The 16614-nt window shown below is 49.9% G+C and overlaps 1 protein-coding gene across 1 annotated transcript; it reads left to right on the forward strand.

Annotated features, from left to right (window-relative positions):
• The first annotated feature begins 1721 nt into the window (after nt 1-1721).
• LOC138810666 (nuclear RNA export factor 1) lies at nt 1722-16519 on the forward strand. Its single transcript, XM_069997839.1, has 21 exons — nt 1722-1881; nt 5171-5357; nt 5527-5680; nt 6901-6984; nt 7105-7209; nt 7326-7406; nt 7571-7640; nt 7774-7862; nt 7990-8097; nt 8489-8598; nt 10384-10420; nt 10911-10979; nt 11419-11474; nt 11582-11689; nt 11798-11856; nt 11959-12074; nt 12202-12244; nt 12960-13032; nt 14089-14271; nt 15979-16039; nt 16158-16519. Exons 1-21 carry the CDS (start codon nt 1854-1856, stop codon nt 16194-16196), a joined length of 1860 nt encoding a protein of 619 aa, XP_069853940.1. The 5' UTR covers nt 1722-1853; the 3' UTR covers nt 16197-16519.
• Nucleotides 16520-16614: the final 95 nt, after the last annotated feature.

Genomic DNA, 16614 nt, shown 5'->3' on the forward strand with positions numbered 1-16614 from the left:
CAATAAACCACCAGAAAACTGGAAGTGGCACTGTGGTTCAAGTGGTAGAGTGCTAGCCTTGAGCTGAAGAGCTGAGGAACAGCACCCAGGCCCCAGAGTTCAAGCCCCATGACCAACCCCCCCCCCAAAAAATAAAAAATAAAAGCCTGAGCCAGGCACTGGTAGCTCACACCCTGTATTCCTAGCTACTCAGGAGGCTGAGATCTGAGGACTGGAGTTTGAAGCCAGCCTGAGCAGGAAACTCTTGTGAGACTTACCTCTAATAAGCTACGTAAAAAAAGCAGTGCTGTGGCTCAAGTGGTAGAGTGCTAGTCTTGAGCAAAAGCAGCTCAGGGACAGTGCCCAGGCTCTGCATTCAAACCCCAGGTATGGCACCAAAAAAAAATAATAATCCAATCCCACATTGGGTCCTTGATGAATGTTAACCTCCAGAACATTTCAAGCCATGTTTGAACCAGAATTCATGTACATCCTCTAACCCGTTGGCCCTAGTTCTTCCCTGCCTGAGAGGCAGAGCTGGCCTCCTGCCATGGGCAGAAAAGTGAATTTGTCCCCCATTCCAGCTGAGAGCTTTGGTTCCTTCTCTCAACCCCCTCACCAAATCCAAACCATTCACAAGAGAATGGAGGAGACCTGCCTGAAGACCTTTCCAGGAAGGCTACCTCCATCCAGGGAGGTTAATGTGTTCCCTCCCGATCGGGACCCACAACCACACCATTCAGAGATCACTAGGGTTGCCCTGTGGGAACTACACAGCCTCGCAATCACCCTGAGGGGCAATTCCTTCTGTATTGGGAGGTGTGGGAGAGTCTATGGTGCTACCAATTTAAACTATTTTCAGCCAGGCACCGGTGGCTCACGTGTGTAATCCAGCCACTTAAGAGGCTGAGATCTGAGGATTTCGGTGTGAAGCCAGCTGGGGCAACAAAGTCCCAAGACTTAACACCAACGAACCAAAAGTGAAGCCATGGTGCCAGCGGCAGAGCCCTAGCCTTAACCAAAAACGCCCGGGGACAGCACCCAGGCCCTGAGCTCACGCCCAGAGCTCCCCTCCCCACCAAGAAGTATCATTACTGCCCAGTCCGCCTAGCTGACATGCTGAGGTCGAAGTGAGCAAGCCAGAGACGGAGCATGCTCGCCACGCCCAACAGCGTGGTCTAGTTTGAATTGGCACCTGGGGGGAGGCGCAGGCTGCAGAAGAAATCGGTTTATTTTGCAAGTGTGTGTTGCCTTTCTACTGTGTGCCGGGCACTAGAGGAGAAAAAGTTCCGAACCGGCCAAGGTTCCTGCTCCCAAGAGCCGTACGCTCGTTTTCTATTTCGTCATAATCTGTCTTCTAGCCGAGGAAAACAACGTACAGATCCGCGACCGCCGAGGGGCGGAGCAGATAGTTGAGCTCCGGCTGGGCCCCGCAGGGGACCGTGAGCGATCTCCTCGGAGCCGGCGGGCAGTACTCTCTCCTGCTCCTGAGTTGGGAGCCACAGCTGCTTGCTCGGCTCCAGCCGGAACTCCGGCGGGCGGGCGGGGACCGCGTCGGCCCGGCACAGCGGATAAACGAGAGGCGGGGCGAGCCGGCGGAGCGCCTTCGCGCCACCGCGCCGCGAGCTCAGCCTGGGGGCGGGGCTTGGGGGCGGGTCCCGCCGCCGCCGTGCCAGTGCGCAGGCGTGGAGGGCGTGCCCCAGCCCAGCTGCCCCGCCCGCTGCCCCAGGACGTCTACTGCGCGCGACGTGCTTCGCCGGATAAATGCGGTGGCGCCGGGGCCGTGGAGAGCTTCGGTCCTGAGCGCCTGGGCGTTCGGGCGTCTGGTGGCGTCGGGGCCCGCGCCTGAGCCCGCCCCTGTTCTTCGCTGTGCCATGGCGGACGAGGGGAAGTCGTACAACGGTCAGTGCTGGTTCTTGGGTCGGGAGAGCGCCGGCGATCTGGGTCCGGGTGGGCGGCACCGGCCTAGGCCGCAGCACCGGGACGGGAGGCCACGAGAGGCCCGGCTTCCGTGGGCAGCGGTGACGGCGCGGGCCAGGCCGGGCTGGAGGCGAGGGAGCCTCGGGCACCCGCAGGACGCGAGGTGGGCGCCCGAGTTGTTGACTCGGAGAACCCTGGCGTTGGAGGACCTGTGGCTCGGAGCGGGTGGCTTGGGGGTGGGGTGACAAGATTCCTTTGAACTTTGAGGGTGGTGGATGCTTGTCAGTTCAGTTTGGCGGCCTGACTCTTCCTTTAATGTGAGTCAGCCCCTCGTTCGTGGGCTGCCCTGGTGCCCTATTTTTTAGTTTTCTCTTAAACCGCGTTCAGTAGGTCTTGCGGCCCCCCCCCCCACCGCGAAGGTTTGGCTTAAGATTTGAACCCTACACACCAACTTTTATACTACGCTGGCTCGTCGTTCATCGTAGGGAATGGGAGAGTTGTGTACTAGTTGAGATTTGAATCCTGAGTTGGTTACGCCAAACTTGAGGGAGTTAAAACTTTGAGGCTCCACGTTCTACCCTCTTCGTGTGGGTTGTAACAATATCTGACTCCTAAATTTGTTTCTGACTGTGATAAGATGAGATGATTCCAATCAGATGCCTCCAGCATAGTAGCTAGAACTCTCTGTGACCATTAGCTACCCCTTCTACTCATGTATTTTTTTCCTTAGGGCCAGTATTTACAGTGTACTAGAAATTAGACTATTTTGGACGTCTGGTCGTGTGTGTCTGTAGTACTGGGATCTACCCAGACCCTAGCAAATGCTAGGCAGGTGTTCTATCACTAAGCTACAGACCTCAACCCCATAACTAAAGTCTTTTTTTTTTGGGGGGGGTCTGCCAGTCCTGGAGCTTGAACTCAGGGCCTGGGCACTGCCCCTGAGCGCTTTTTGTTCAAGGCTAGCACTTGAGCCACAACACCACTTCTGGCTTTTTCTGTTTATGTGGTACTGAGGAATCGAACCCAGGACTTCATGCATACTAGGCAAGCACATTGCCACATTCCCAGACCTATAACTAAGTTTTAAACTCAAGCTGGCCCTCTGATACTTGAGTCACACCTCCCACCTTGCTTTTTTTGGTATGTTGGTTCTGAGGCTTGAACTCAGGGTCTGGTTGCTGTCCCTGAGCCTTTGTGTTCAAGGTTTGTACTCCACCACTTGAGCCACAGCTCTACTTCCGGCTTTTGTGATAAGGATCTTACAGAATTTCCTGTGAGGGCTGGCTTCAAACCCATATTTTCAGATCTTAGTACCCTGAGTAGCTAGAATTACATGTGTGAGCCATAGGAGCCTGACATTATCCTCTTCTTGAATCAAATCTTTGAGTCCAGCTTTCAGGAAGCCATGTAACTTAGCAGATGCTCTTCCCTCCCCAGCCCCCTTCTATTCCAACATACATGTATGTGTAAATATGTGCTATATACGCATACATATTTGATGTTGAGACAGGGTTTTCCTGGCAATGTAGCCCAGGCTTATCTCATACTTTCCTTGTGTTTGTGTGTGTTCCCGTACTGAACTCAAGGCCTTGATCCTGTCCCTTAGCCTTTTTTCTTAGCCATGGGGCTTAAACTCGGCCTGGGCGCTTTCCCTGAACTCTTCTTCAGCTCAAGGCAAGCACTCTACCACTTGAGCCATAGTACTTCCAGTTGTTTTTGTTTTGTTTTGTTTTGTTTTTTGTTGGTCGTGGCGCTTGAACTCTGGGCTTGGGCACTGCCCCTGTGCTCTTCAGCTCAAGGTGAGCACTCTACCGCTTGAGCCACAGTTCCACTTCCGGTTTTCTAGTGGTTTATTGGAGATAAGAGTCTCATGGACTTTCCTGTCCGGGATGGCTTTGAACCATGATCCTCAGATCTCAGCCTCCTGAGTAGCTAGGATTACAGGCGTGAGCCACCAGCACCCGGCTTCACTTCCAGGTTTCTTGTGGTTAATTGGAGATGAGTCTCATGGACTTTTCTTCTGCGAGTTGGCTTTGAACTGTGGTCCTCGGATCTCAGCCTACTGAATACCTAAGTTTATAGGCGTGAACCACTGGCACCCGGCTCTTGGGGAACATTCTAAGCACACTAATATTGAGCCTGAGTCTAGTGTCTCCAGCATTAAAGAGAATTTCTGGTCAAAGAAACAGAACATTTCACAAACTTCTAAGTGGCTTAGTTTAAGAACAGCAAGATATTTATTTACTTACTTTTGTCAGTCATGGAGCTTAAACTCTGGGCCTGGGCATTGTCCCTGAGCTCTTCAGCTCAAAGCTAGTCCTCTACCACTTGTGCCACTGCACCACTTCCGGTTTTCTAGTGGTTTTTTGGAGATAAGATCTCACGGACTTTCCTGCCCAGGCTGGCTTTGAACCGCAATCCTCAGATCTCAGCCTCCTGAGTAGCTAGGATTACAGGGAGGAGCCATTGGCCCCGAGCTAAGACTATTTATTTATTTATTTACTTATTTATTTTTAGGAGGCCCTTAGATTCGTACTTGGCACTGACATTTGTACAACTGAGGCAGAAATTGAAGATTCCAGATGGCTTTTAGGGTTCTGATTTGTGGCCAGTTACATTTTGGGGTTGTTCTCACTTCTACTTTATGCTTCTCTTTGTAGTTATTGTTTCCGCATAATTTTCATGCATGAAGCCCTGGGTTCGATTCCTCAGTATCACATAAGCAGAAAAAGGCAGAAGGGGTGCTGTGGCTGGTTCAAATGGTAGAATGCTAGCCTTGAGCAAATGAAGCTCAGGGACAGTACCCAGGCCCTCTGTACAAATCCCAGGATTTGGTGGCGGGGGTAAGGGGGTGGGAAGCTTGGGGCTGGGAATGTGACTCAGTGGCAGACTGCTTGCCTTACATACATGAGGCCATGGATTTGATTCCTCAGCACCATATAAGCTGAAAAAGCCAGAAGTAGTGCTGTGGCTCAAGTGGTAGAGCGCTAGCCTTGAGCTGAAGAGTTGAGGGACAGCGACTAGGCCCAGAGTTCAGGCCCCACAACTGGCAAGAAGAAAAAAAAAGCTCAACACAGTTCCTCAGTGCTGCCATCACAGAGCAGGCTCATTCCTCTGGACAGGCAAAGGAGCTTACATGGAGGTAGCTTGTAAAGATTTAGTATGGATGGCCTCCAAGAAATTCAGGGTGCTAGAAGCTTGTAATTGCCACACCAAAGCAGCATGGACAATGATTTATTGACTAATTTATGATGTCTGTTTTCTACTCCAGAGCATGATGACCGTGTTAGTTTCCCTCAGAGAAGAAAGAAGGGCCGGGGTCCTTTCCGTTGGAAGTATGGTGAAGGAGGGAACCGTCGATCTGGGAGAGGCGGTTCTGGTATTCGAACTTCCCGACTTGAGGAGGATGATGGAGACGTGGCAATGAGTGATGCCCAGGATGGTCCTCGAGTTCGATAGTAAGTGATTAATTGGTCTGCTTTGAATTTATCAGTTTCTTTCCCTACATACAAGACTAAGACATGATAACCAGCTTAATAATTGTGCAGTCTCAGTTGTAGTTTCACTAACTGTTCAGGACAGTCTTTCCTAGAGTTGACAGACATTTACTTCTCTGCTTTCCCTCAGCAACCCCTATGCCACCCGACCTAACCGTCGGGGTGATACTTGGCATGATCGGGATCGAATTCATGTTACTGTACGAAGGGACAGAGCTCCTCCAGAGAGAGGAGGGGCGGGCACCAGCCAAGATGGGACTTCAAAAAACTGGTTCAAGATTACAGTGAGTATCTTGGAAAGCAAGAGCAAAAGGATTGGGGAACCTGGGCTGGCCTTAAGTGAAGGTGTTTGCCTTTTGTTTTCTTTTTCTTTTGAACTCAGGGCCTGGGCACTGTCCCTGATCCTCTTTATACTCCAGGCTAGCACACCTTCCAGCTTTTCTGAATAGTTTATTGGAGTTAAGAGTCTCAGGGGAACTTTTCTGCCTAGGTTAGCTTTGAACAGCCATCTTCAGATCTCAACCTCCTGAGTAGCTACAATTATAAGTGTGAGTCAGGACCGCCCAGCTGTAACTGGGTTGTTTTTTTTTAATCTCTAGTTAACCCCACAGAAAAGCCTGAAGTGGAAATGTGGCTCAAATGGTAGAGGAACAACTTTGAGCAAAAAAGCCAAGCATAGTGCAAGGCCCTGTGTTCAAGCACCAGTACCTGTGTACACACACAAAAAAAAAAAGAAGAAAAAGGGCTGGGAAGGTGGCTCAGTGGTAGAGCGCTTGCCTTGCATGCATGAAGCCCTGGGTTCTATTCCTCAACACCACATAAGCAAAAAGAAAAAAGCCGGAAGTGGCGCTGTGGTTCAAGTGGTAGGGTGCTAGCCTTGAGCTGAAGAACTGAGGGACAGCGCCCAGGCCCAGAGTTCAGGCCCCACGACCGGACCCCCCCCCCCCCAAAAAAAAAAAAAAGAAGAAGAAAAGGAACACCAAAGAACCAGTTCAAGGAAGGGAATGGAGCAGACAGGAAGAGAAGTAGGATAATGTGGTCAGGAGGTAACTTCTCTGGATGACTCGATTTAATTAAGCTGAGTGTAGATCTAGGAGTTCTCTAGAGTTCTCTAAGGGACAGGCAAGGTATAGATAATACGTTAGAATTTAAAGAATTAGGCATTTCATTTTATTTTATTTTTTGTTGCTTGTCCTGGGGCTTGAACTCAGGGCCTGGGCACTCTTCCTGAGGTGGTTTTTGTTTTTGTTTTTTCTCTCAAGGCTAATGCTTTACCACTTTAGCCACATCTCTGCTTCTTATTGTAGGTAAGAGTCTCAGGGACCTTTCCCACCCAGGCTGGTTTCAAACTGTGATGCTTAGATCTCAGCCTGTTGAGTAGCTAACATTACAGGCATGAGCCACCAGCACTCAACTAGAAAATCTAATTTTTAAAGAGGGTGCAAGATTGTGTGGGCTGTGCAAGGTTATTTACATAGTGTTCCCTTCTTCTCTCTGTGTCTAGATTCCTTACGGCAGAAAGTATGACAAGGCATGGCTCCTGAGCATGATTCAGAGCAAATGCAGCGTCCCTTTTACCCCCATTGAGGTAAGGCAAGATCTGAGTGGGTTGGCTGGCTTTATACCAGGAAGGGCTGGGCAGTGGGAAGCCGCTGGGACAGACTGTGGGCTTCTCCAAGTCTAAGGCTCTTGTTTCCTCCACTTACAGTTTCATTATGAGAACACACGGGCCCAGTTCTTTGTGAAGGACGCCAGTACTGCTTCTGCTTTAAAGGCTGTCAACTATAAGATCCAGGATCGAGAGAACCGAAGGGTATGTATAAAGGGCCTGGTGTGGCTGGAGGTAGAGACAGGACAGGGGAACTCTATCTTGGTTCTAGAGCTTTGACTTCACTGGGCTCTACTCTGCCCTTTATGTCTTCTCTCCAGATATCTATCATCATCAATTCCTCTGCTCCACCCCTTACTGTTCAGAATGAATTGAAGCCTGAGCAAGTAGAGCAACTCAAGGTAAAGCAGGTTAAAGTAACGTGTGTTCCAAACCCAGTTTTTTACTTCTCCCCCTCACCAACCTCTTACACACACACACACACACACACACAGACACACACACACACACACACACACACGTACACACGTCCAGTGACCACTGAACCCTTTGTCTTCCTCTGCAGCTGATTATGAGCAAACGATATGATGGTTCCCAGCAAGCTCTTGACCTCAAGGGTCTCCGTTCAGACCCAGGTATGGCTGGCAGCAGTGATTTTCCACTAGATGGAGAAAGGGACTCTTGGGCAGAGCAAGTTTGAGGATGGTTTGGTTTTCACACTGCCTAGACAAGCCTTCTCAGATTTTCCTTTCTTTATACTTCCTGAAGATTTGGTGGCCCAAAATATTGATGTTGTCCTGAATCGGAGAAGCTGCATGGCAGCTACCCTACGGATCATTGAAGAGAACATCCCCGAGGTGAGGCTGTGGCCCAGCATGGGGCTTAAGGAGGTGCAGTGGGACAGACAGGACGGGATGAGGGGTCAGATCTGTCCCTGACCCACTTCGCTGATGAGATTTCCTCTGAACTCTTCTCTACCCACAGCTATTGTCTTTGAACTTGAGCAACAACAGGCTATATAGACTGGATGACATGTCCAGCATTGTGCAGAAGGCACCCAACCTGAAGATCCTAAATCTCTCTGGAAATGAAGTGAGAATTGATATCCTGGCAGTGTTTTTGATGGGGTAGACAGTGGATGGGGAGGAGCTTGGCTGGCCACGTGGGAGGTGAACTGAGAGAGGAGGGTGGTTTGGCATGTGGATCCATCTACTTACAAGGTCTTCTTTCTTTTTTTTTACATTTCTTGTTTTTTTTGGGGTCCGGTCATTGGACCTGAACTCTGGGCCTGGATGCTGTCCCTCAGCTCTTCAGCTCAAGGCTAGCGCTCTACCACTTGAGCCACAGCACCACTCTTTTTGCTTATATGGTGCTAAGGAATCGAACCCAGGGCCTCAGGCATACAAGGCAAGCACTCTAACCACTGAGCCACCTTCCCAGCCCACAAGGTCTTCTTTCTTCCCCTTCCCCCTGTCCTGTGCAGTTGAAGTCTGAGCGGGAGTTGGACAAGATAAAAGGGCTGAAGCTAGAAGAGTTGTGGCTTGATGGAAATGCCCTGTGTGACACATTCCGAGACCAATCCACTTACATCAGGTCAGTTGTAGGCTCTGACTCCCCTCCTGGGGACCTTCACCCCCTGGGAGGCTGAGCTAATGCACCCTGACCAGTGCCCGTCTGCAGGAGACCATGCAACCCTGAGCTGGAACCACCTAAACTTTGGGAGGACCACGTGTTCTTTCCTTTCCTCTGTCTGTGTCTCCTAGCTTTGTCCCAAACTCTCTTTTCTTTCTTCTCACCAGAGTATTGTCTTTGGTCTATGGTCTTTCGCCCTCCTTCCTGAACACAGCCTTTTCTAGAATCTCCCTACCCTATTGTTCCAGGAAGGACACTTCCCCTTTTTCTAATCTAACCGGGGGAGTGTCATTATGCCCCGTGTGTGGGGTTGCGGTTAGCTCAGTACCTTGTGTCCTTGGGCTAAGAAAGCCCCTCTGTGACTGGGGCTTCCTGCTGAGATGGACCTTCCCTCTTTGCCCTGTACTGGCCCCTCTTGCCTTTGTAGCAAGAGGGACCCTCTTCTCAAAATGTACTTGCCCAAGGCCATGGCCTGGGCCTTCCTCCCCATGCTGAGGTTGCGGTCTCATTAAAGGCTGGTACAATGCCATCTGTCTCTGACCCAGTGCTGTGAACTGGGCCCTCCCTGGAAAAGAAACCTGGGTTCCCCATGACATGTGACCAAAGCCGGGGCCCTGCCAGCAGGCAAGAGGCTCCCCAGGCAGGTGCTGGGCGTGGAGGCCACGGGGGCATACGCTGCCAAGGAGACGAGAACTGAGCCTCTTGGGGGCTCTGCCCCTTCCTCACTCGCACACTTCACGTCACCCTGCTTGGCCCCGGAGGATGGCTGGTTAGCCAGAGACGGGTAAGATTCCTCAGGGAAGGAACAACCTAAGACAGGCACAGTCGCATAGGGGCCATCAGGAGAGAGCTCGGGGGCCAACAGAGGTGGGGCACAGACCCTCACCCCCCCAACTTTGCAGGGGCCTGAACCCTCACCCCTTCGGAGGGAGATCTCCTGCCCCCATGGCTGTTTGCTTCCCACGCCCAGCTCAGAGTGGGACCCAGGTAGCAGACAGAGACCTGGCCAACAGCAACTCGGAACTGCAGCAGGGGTTCTTTCTGTCATTATCTACCTTGGGCCACGGGGCAAGTGGAAGCCGAAGGAAAAGGCTGTGTCCAGGGCATATTTCTTGTCGTTTCCCCCTCCTTTTTTTCTAAATTCTTCTTTGCCTATGGCTCTTCACTTTTTGCTTTGCTTTGTCCTTTCTTCCTTTTCAACTTTGCTCTCCACTCTGTCCCTGGCCTCTCTGCCTTTCTCTTCTCTGCCCTTTCCTCTCGTCCTTTGCCTTTTTTCCTCCTGAGCCCCGTCTTGCTCATCTCCCTGCCCCATCATCCTGTGCCATCCTTGTGGTGTGTTCTGGTCTTGGCCAAGGCCAGACCTCGCAGAACTGATGGATACCTGGTGAGGCAGCGGAGCCCCTGGGCTCCCACCCCATTCCCTCCTCCCGGGGCTGCTCAGGTGAGTAGGTGGAAGGTAAGGGGGGCCAAGAGGGGAAGGAGATCCTGGGCTTAAAGCCTAGGCCGGGAGTGCTGCTCTTTTGTGGCATTTGGGGTCAGGCAGAGAGAGAAGAGACAAACCGCCTTCAAGGCAGTCCAGACAGGGTGCCCCGAGTGAGGTGGGGAATGGGGACACTTTGGGGAGGAGCGGGGTGATGAGCAGGATGGAATGGGCTGTCCCTCGGGTGTTGGTATATTTGCTCCTAGAGCAGCCCAGGAGGCATGGTGGCTCTGAAGCATCACTCACTCCTGTCCCGTTCTTGACAGCGCCATTCGCGAACGATTTCCCAAGCTATTACGCCTGGTAAGTAAGTCCAGATATTTTTTCCCTCTTTTTTGTCGGTTGTGGGGCCTGAACTCTGGGCCTGGGCGCCGTACCTCAGCTCTTCAACTCAAGGCTAGTGCCCTACCACTTGAGCCACAGCACCACTTTCAGCTTTTTTCTGTTTACATGGTCTGAGGTATCGAACCCAGGGCCTCATGCATGTGAGGCAAGCACTCTACCACTGAGCCAACTTCCTAGCCCCTTTTCTTTTTAAGAACTTGTTTCATTCTGTTGTATTAAGTATCTATAGCATCTTCTACTTCCCAGTATTACATGTTTTTAAATGATGACCTTTGACTTGGAAACCTGTATCTCTTTGAGAATCCAATAAAGATAATAATCATCTTCCAGGAAAAATGCCTGTAGGCAAAAGTTGGCATTATCAGACTGCTGGACACTTTGCTTAACCTCTTTAACAGTTGACTTCTGACCCTTTGCTCTTCCCTACAACATAATTTTCACTTGGCAGGATGGCCATGAGTTACCCCCACCAATTGCCTTTGATGTTGAAGCCCCCACGATGTTACCGCCCTGCAAGGTGAGAAGTGGGGGAGGACTTGCAGCTTTTTGTGGGAGGAGTACTGTTCCTGTGTTCCTGATGGATGACTATTTGGCTCGAGGGAAGCTTTGTGTGTGTGTGTTTACAGAATTATTATTCCTGCGACTATCCTGGGGCTTGAACTCAAGGCCTGGGTTCGGTCCCTGAGCTTCTGCTCCAGGTTACCACAGCTCCACTATTGGCTTTTTTTTTAAGTAGTTGATTAGAGTTAAGAGTCGTACAAACCTTCCTGCCCAGGCTATCTTCAAACTGCAATCCTCAAATCAGCCTCCTGAGTTGCTGGGATTGTTGGCATGAGCCGCAGACACTGGGAGCGGATTTTTTTTGTTGTTGTTAGTATTAAGGAGTTGTACAGAGGGGTTACAATTCCATAAGTAAGGTAATGAGTACAATTCTTCTTGGGTAATCTCACCCCCAGGGAAGCTATTTTGGAACAGAAAACCTGAAGAGTCTGGTCCTGCACTTCCTGCAGCAGTAAGTATCCCAGGGCCCCTGAGCAGAGCTCACTCTGGGGAGCTTGCTGTGTGCCTTCACGGATTCAGACCACAGGGCTCAGGCATTTGTTTTTTTGCATCCCACAGGTACTATGCAATTTATGACTCTGGAGACCGGCAGGGGCTCTTGGATGCCTACCATGATGGGGCCTGCTGCTCACTGAGCATTCCTTTCATCCCCCAGAATCCTGCCCGGTGAGTGTCACATCCCAGAGCCTGCCCAGGACCCCAGGCTGCCTAGCACATACAGGCTACCTAGTACCCTGTTCTGACTACCACCTGCTTTTCCTCTTATCCTTCCAGAAGCAACTTGGCAGAGTACTTCAAGGACAGCAGAAATGTGAAGAAGCTAAAAGACCCCAGTAAGTGGGATGGGAGCAAAATAATATGGCAAAGGATGGGGAGGCCTCAGAGCACAGGGGTGCCAGGCTCCCCAGCCTCACTTTCTTCTCTCTCGCCCACAGCCCTGCGGTTCCGTCTACTGAAGCACACACGTCTCAACGTTGTTGCCTTCCTTAATGAGTTGCCCAAAACTCAGCATGACATCAATTCCTTTGTGGTAGACATAAGTGCCCAGACAGTAAGCACCTATTTCTGAGCCAACAGATGCTTGGAATCAAGGGTGGGGGTGGGAGACAGCATTTATTGAGGGGGTTGCTTAGACTCTGGCTGGGAAGCCTATAATGTACCTGGTACTTCTCTTTCAGAGTACATTGCTGTGTTTTTCTGTCAATGGGGTCTTCAAAGAAGGTGAGAATCTTTTGAATCTTGAGTTTACTGTGTAGTCCCTCCCCCAATAAAGATCTTTTTGGGGATTCTTAGCATCCCAGCCATTTCCTCATCCCTTTTGTGCTTTGCCCCAACTCATCTTAAATTGACCCGTGATCCACCTGTCCTATCTGCTAAGAAACAAAGGCCTGGAAATGACACACAGACAGACTTTGGAGTGGAGCGATTTCTTTTTGTGCTTTATTTCTGTGGGTCTGTGAGCAAGTTGTATCACTCATATTGGTAGTTTTTTGTTTTGTTTTGTTTGTGCCAGTCCTGGGGCTTGAACTCAGGGCCTCAGTGCTATAGAGGGAGCTTTTTTGCTCAAGGCTAGCGCTCCACCACTTGAGCTACAGCTCCAAACTGGCTTTCTGGTGATTAATTGGAGATAAGAGTTCTATTGGGAGGCAGCTGGGGGTGGGCTGGGAAGGTAGCTCAGTGTTAGTGTGCTTGCCTTGCATGCATGAGGCCCTGGGTTCCATTCTTCAGCACCACATAAGCAGAAAAAGCCGGAAGTGGCGCTGTGGCTCAAGTGGTAGAGCGCTAGCCTTGAGCTGAAGAGCTAAGGGACAGCACCCAGGCCCAGAGTTCAGGCCCCACAACCGGCAAAAACAAAAACAAAAACAAAAAACAACCTGTTTGTAAAATGTAAAGCCTTAGTAACTATAAGAGGTCCTTGCTGCTCTTCTCATTGCAGTGGATGGGAAATCTAGGGATTCTCTGCGAGCTTTTACCAGGACCTTCATCGCTGTTCCTGCCAGCAATTCAGGGTAAGTGTTGTGCATTGGCCACGGCCAGCAGTGTAGTGATTGGAAGATAGAGTCCATTCTTGGGGAGTTTCCAGAATTGCAGAAAGGCAACAAATCACAGCAAAGGCTTACAGTAGCGGTTAAAAGCTTGATGCTGTATTGGATTTTTGGGCATCCTGTTTGCACTTGTGTATTCTTCCAGCACTTTTAGCTTTAGGCCAGTTTCATTATCTGTATTTTTTTTCTGCTTGGTGTTTTTTTCCTGAGCTAGACTGGCCTTTCACCTTAACAGCCAGGAGTCCTCCCTTACCATCAGGTGCCAGTATGTATGCCACCATTCATTCTTAGTTTCTCATCTGAAGATGTGTGTAACAATATCTACATCCTAAGTTTCTTGTGAAAATTAGAAAATGAAAAAGATAATAACTAAAATAGCATGGTGGTATACATCATAAAATTTCAGTACTTGGGAACTGAGGCAGGAAGACTGAATTTGAGGCCAACCTGGGCAATACAGTAAGTTATAGTAAGTACCAGGCTAGCCATTTCACACACACACACACACACACTCTCTCTCTCTCTCTCTCTCTCTCTCTCTCTCTCTCTGTAATAATTGTCAATGGGTTGAGGAAGATTATCTAAGTCTTGATGTTTGAATTAGTCCTTCTAAATAGAGTACAGGGAGGAGAGTTACCCATAAAAAGGAACAGCTAAAAGTTGAGAAGGGGCATGTGGTTATATTAAGAAAAGTGTGTATGTCAAGTGTCTTAAAAACTTGGAAGAATGGATGGGTGCTAGTGCCTCATGCCTGTAATCATATCTACTCAGGAGGATGAGTTCTGAGGATCGTGGTTCAAAACCAACCCAGGCAGGAAAGTTGCTAAGACTCTTGTCTCCAGTTAACTACCAAAGAGAAAAGCTGGAAGTGGCACTGTGGCTTTAGTGGTAGAGTACTAGCCTTGAGCAGAGATATTGAGGTACACACACACACACACACAAACGCCTGCACACACACACATGCAGGGAAGGGATGAGAGGTTGTTTGTCCAACTGTTTAAGGCGCTCTTTGTCCTCAAGGCTATGTATTGTAAACGACGAGCTGTTTGTGCGGAATGCCAGCCCTGAAGAGATCCAAAGAGCCTTCGCCATGCCTGCACCCACACCTTCCTCCAGCCCAGTGCCCACCCTGTCCCCGGAACAGCAGGAAATGCTGCAAGCATTCTCTACACAGTCTGGCATGAACCTGGAGTGGTCCCAGAAGTGAGTGCTAAGGGCAAACTGAGAGGGCTGGGAATGTGGCTTAGTGATAGAGGCTTGCCTAGCATGCATGAAGCTCTGGGTTCGATTCTTGACTACCACATACAGTATGTGGTAGTGAAAGTGGCACTGTGGCTCAAGTGGTAGAGTACTAGCCTTGAGCAAAAGAAGCTCAGGGACAGCGCTGGTGGCTCACATCTGTAATCCTAGCTACTCAGGAGGCTGAGATCTGAGGATCACAGTTCAAAGCCAGCTCCCGTAGGAAAATCTGAGACTCTTTATCTCTAATAAACCACTAGAAAACCAGAAGTGGCACTGTGGCTCAAGTGGTAGATCGCTTGTCTTGAGCTGAAGAGCTGAGGGACAGCACCCAAGCCCAGAGTTCAAACCCCACAACTGACCAAAAAAAAAAAAGCAGCTCAGGGACAGTGCCTTGGTCCTGAGTTCAAGCCCCAGGACTGGCAGAAAAAAAAGGGGGGAATAGTAAACAGATAAGGGCTAAGCGGGGGAGGAGAACTTTTTTTTTTAATGTGTTTTTATTATCCCCTTGAAATACATAGGTACATTCCTAAGGAGAGATTAAATGGAAGGAAATTAAGTCATTGTTTTGAAAAGAAATAATGGTTTGAGGGCTGGGAATGTGGCTTGGTGGTAGAGTGTTTGCCTAGCATGGGTTCGATTCCTCAGTACCACTTCCAGTAAAAGCCCCAGGACTGGCAGAGAGAGAGAGAGAGAAATAATGGTTTGGAATAAGTTCTGCTTTTTTTTTTTGCGGATAAGGCTCAAAGAGGACCTCAATATAACAAATTTTTCTAAAACCAAAATGAAGTCCCTTTTGGAAAGTTTTTCCAGATAGATTCCTGCTATGTACTCAGGGTAGTCTTGAACTCTTGGGGTCAAGTGACCAGAGGTGGGGACCACAAGTGCATGCCACTATGCCTGCCTCTAGTCTTTTTCTTTGTACTGCTGAGACCTAGTTTCTAAACCATGTTAACTCTTTATCAATGAAAACCGCTTGAAAATCAATATTTCTTTTTTTTTTTTTTTTGGGTCCGGTCGTGGGGCCTGAACTCTGGGCCTGGGCGCTGTCCCTCAGCTCTTCAGCTCAAGGCTAGTGCTCTACCACTTGAGCCACAGCGCCACTTCTGGCTTTTTTTCTTTTTGCTTATGTGGTGCTGAGGAATTGAACCCAGGGCTTCAGGCATGCAAGGCAAGCGCTCTACCACTGAGCCACCTTCCCAGCCCCTCAATATTTCTTAGTATTTGATGCCTACCAATAGATATTTTGATTTTTACTATTTTTTTGGGCGGGAGGAGGGGACAGTCCTGGGGTTGAACTCAGGGCCTGGGCTCTGTCCCTGAGCTGCTGCTTTTGCTCAGAGCTGGTCCTCTACCACTTGAGCCACAGCTCCACCTCCAGCTTTTTTGTTAATTTACTGAAGTCTCATGGACTTTCCTGCCTGGGCTGGCTTTGAACCTCAATCCTCACATCTCAGCCTTGTAACTAAGATTATAGGTGTGTGCCACTGGCACCCAGCTATTTTACTGTTGTTTTCTTCCTGTAAATAACAACAGTACTGTGTGTGTGTGCACGTGTGTGTGTGCACGTGTAGTAGAATGCAGGCTAGATTCTGAAGGGACATATTTAGTGGAGAGTAAGGGTTCTCTGCTGTGCTATATTCTCCTCTTTCCCCCCCATCCCCCTTCCAGGTGCCTTCAGGACAACAACTGGGACTATACTAGATCTGCCCAGGCCTTCACTCATCTCAAGGTAGGGCTGCGAATACCAGACAGGAGTCTGGCCCTTCTGGAGGGTCTGGTGCAGAGAGCTATCATGAGCTTTCAGGAAAGGGCACACCTGACTCCAGTGACCTTTCCTTTTCCTCCAGGCCAAGGGTAAGATCCCAGAAGTGGCATTCATGAAGTGATCCACATCAGTCCCACAAGAAGCCCCTGTGTAAATAGCCCGTGGATATGATCATATGGTTGCCATCTGTTGTCTCCTGTCTGGCCCGAGGCCACCTGTGACTGTGACCGAGGGTGGAGCTCCGCAGAGCACCTCTCCTCACCTGCCTTCTGGAAGACTGCGTGGAGACTTCCGGAAGATTGAGCCTCATGGTGCCAGGAAGCCAAAGCTTACTTTGTAGAACTGACACTAAACTACCCGAAGGACTTAGGTGCTTTGTGTACTTAGCCCCAGGATTCCCCTTCCTTTTTAAGATAAAGAGTGATATTGTATTTTGTCTCCTGACACTGTCTGTCTCAGTTCCTGGGACGGGCGGGGCGGGAGACGGGAGGCGGGGCGGGAGGCGGGGCGGCGGGCGGGCCCTCACACGGGGCTGGGGG

Source organism: Dipodomys merriami, unplaced genomic scaffold (assembly GCF_024711535.1).
Source record: "Dipodomys merriami isolate MVZ:Mamm:240054 unplaced genomic scaffold, mDipMer1.0.p SCAF_505, whole genome shotgun sequence".
Lineage (NCBI taxonomy): Eukaryota > Metazoa > Chordata > Mammalia > Rodentia > Heteromyidae > Dipodomys > Dipodomys merriami.

Coding starts and splice junctions, on each gene's coding strand:
- LOC138810666 (XM_069997839.1), top strand. CDS start 1,854: ATGGCGGACGAGGGGAAGTCGTACAACG. Junction 1,882..5,170: donor CGAGGGGAAGTCGTACAACG/GTCAGTGCTGGT, acceptor TTTCTACTCCAG/AGCATGATGACCGTGTTAGT. Junction 7,210..7,325: donor AGGATCGAGAGAACCGAAGG/GTATGTATAAAG, acceptor TCTTCTCTCCAG/ATATCTATCATCATCAATTC.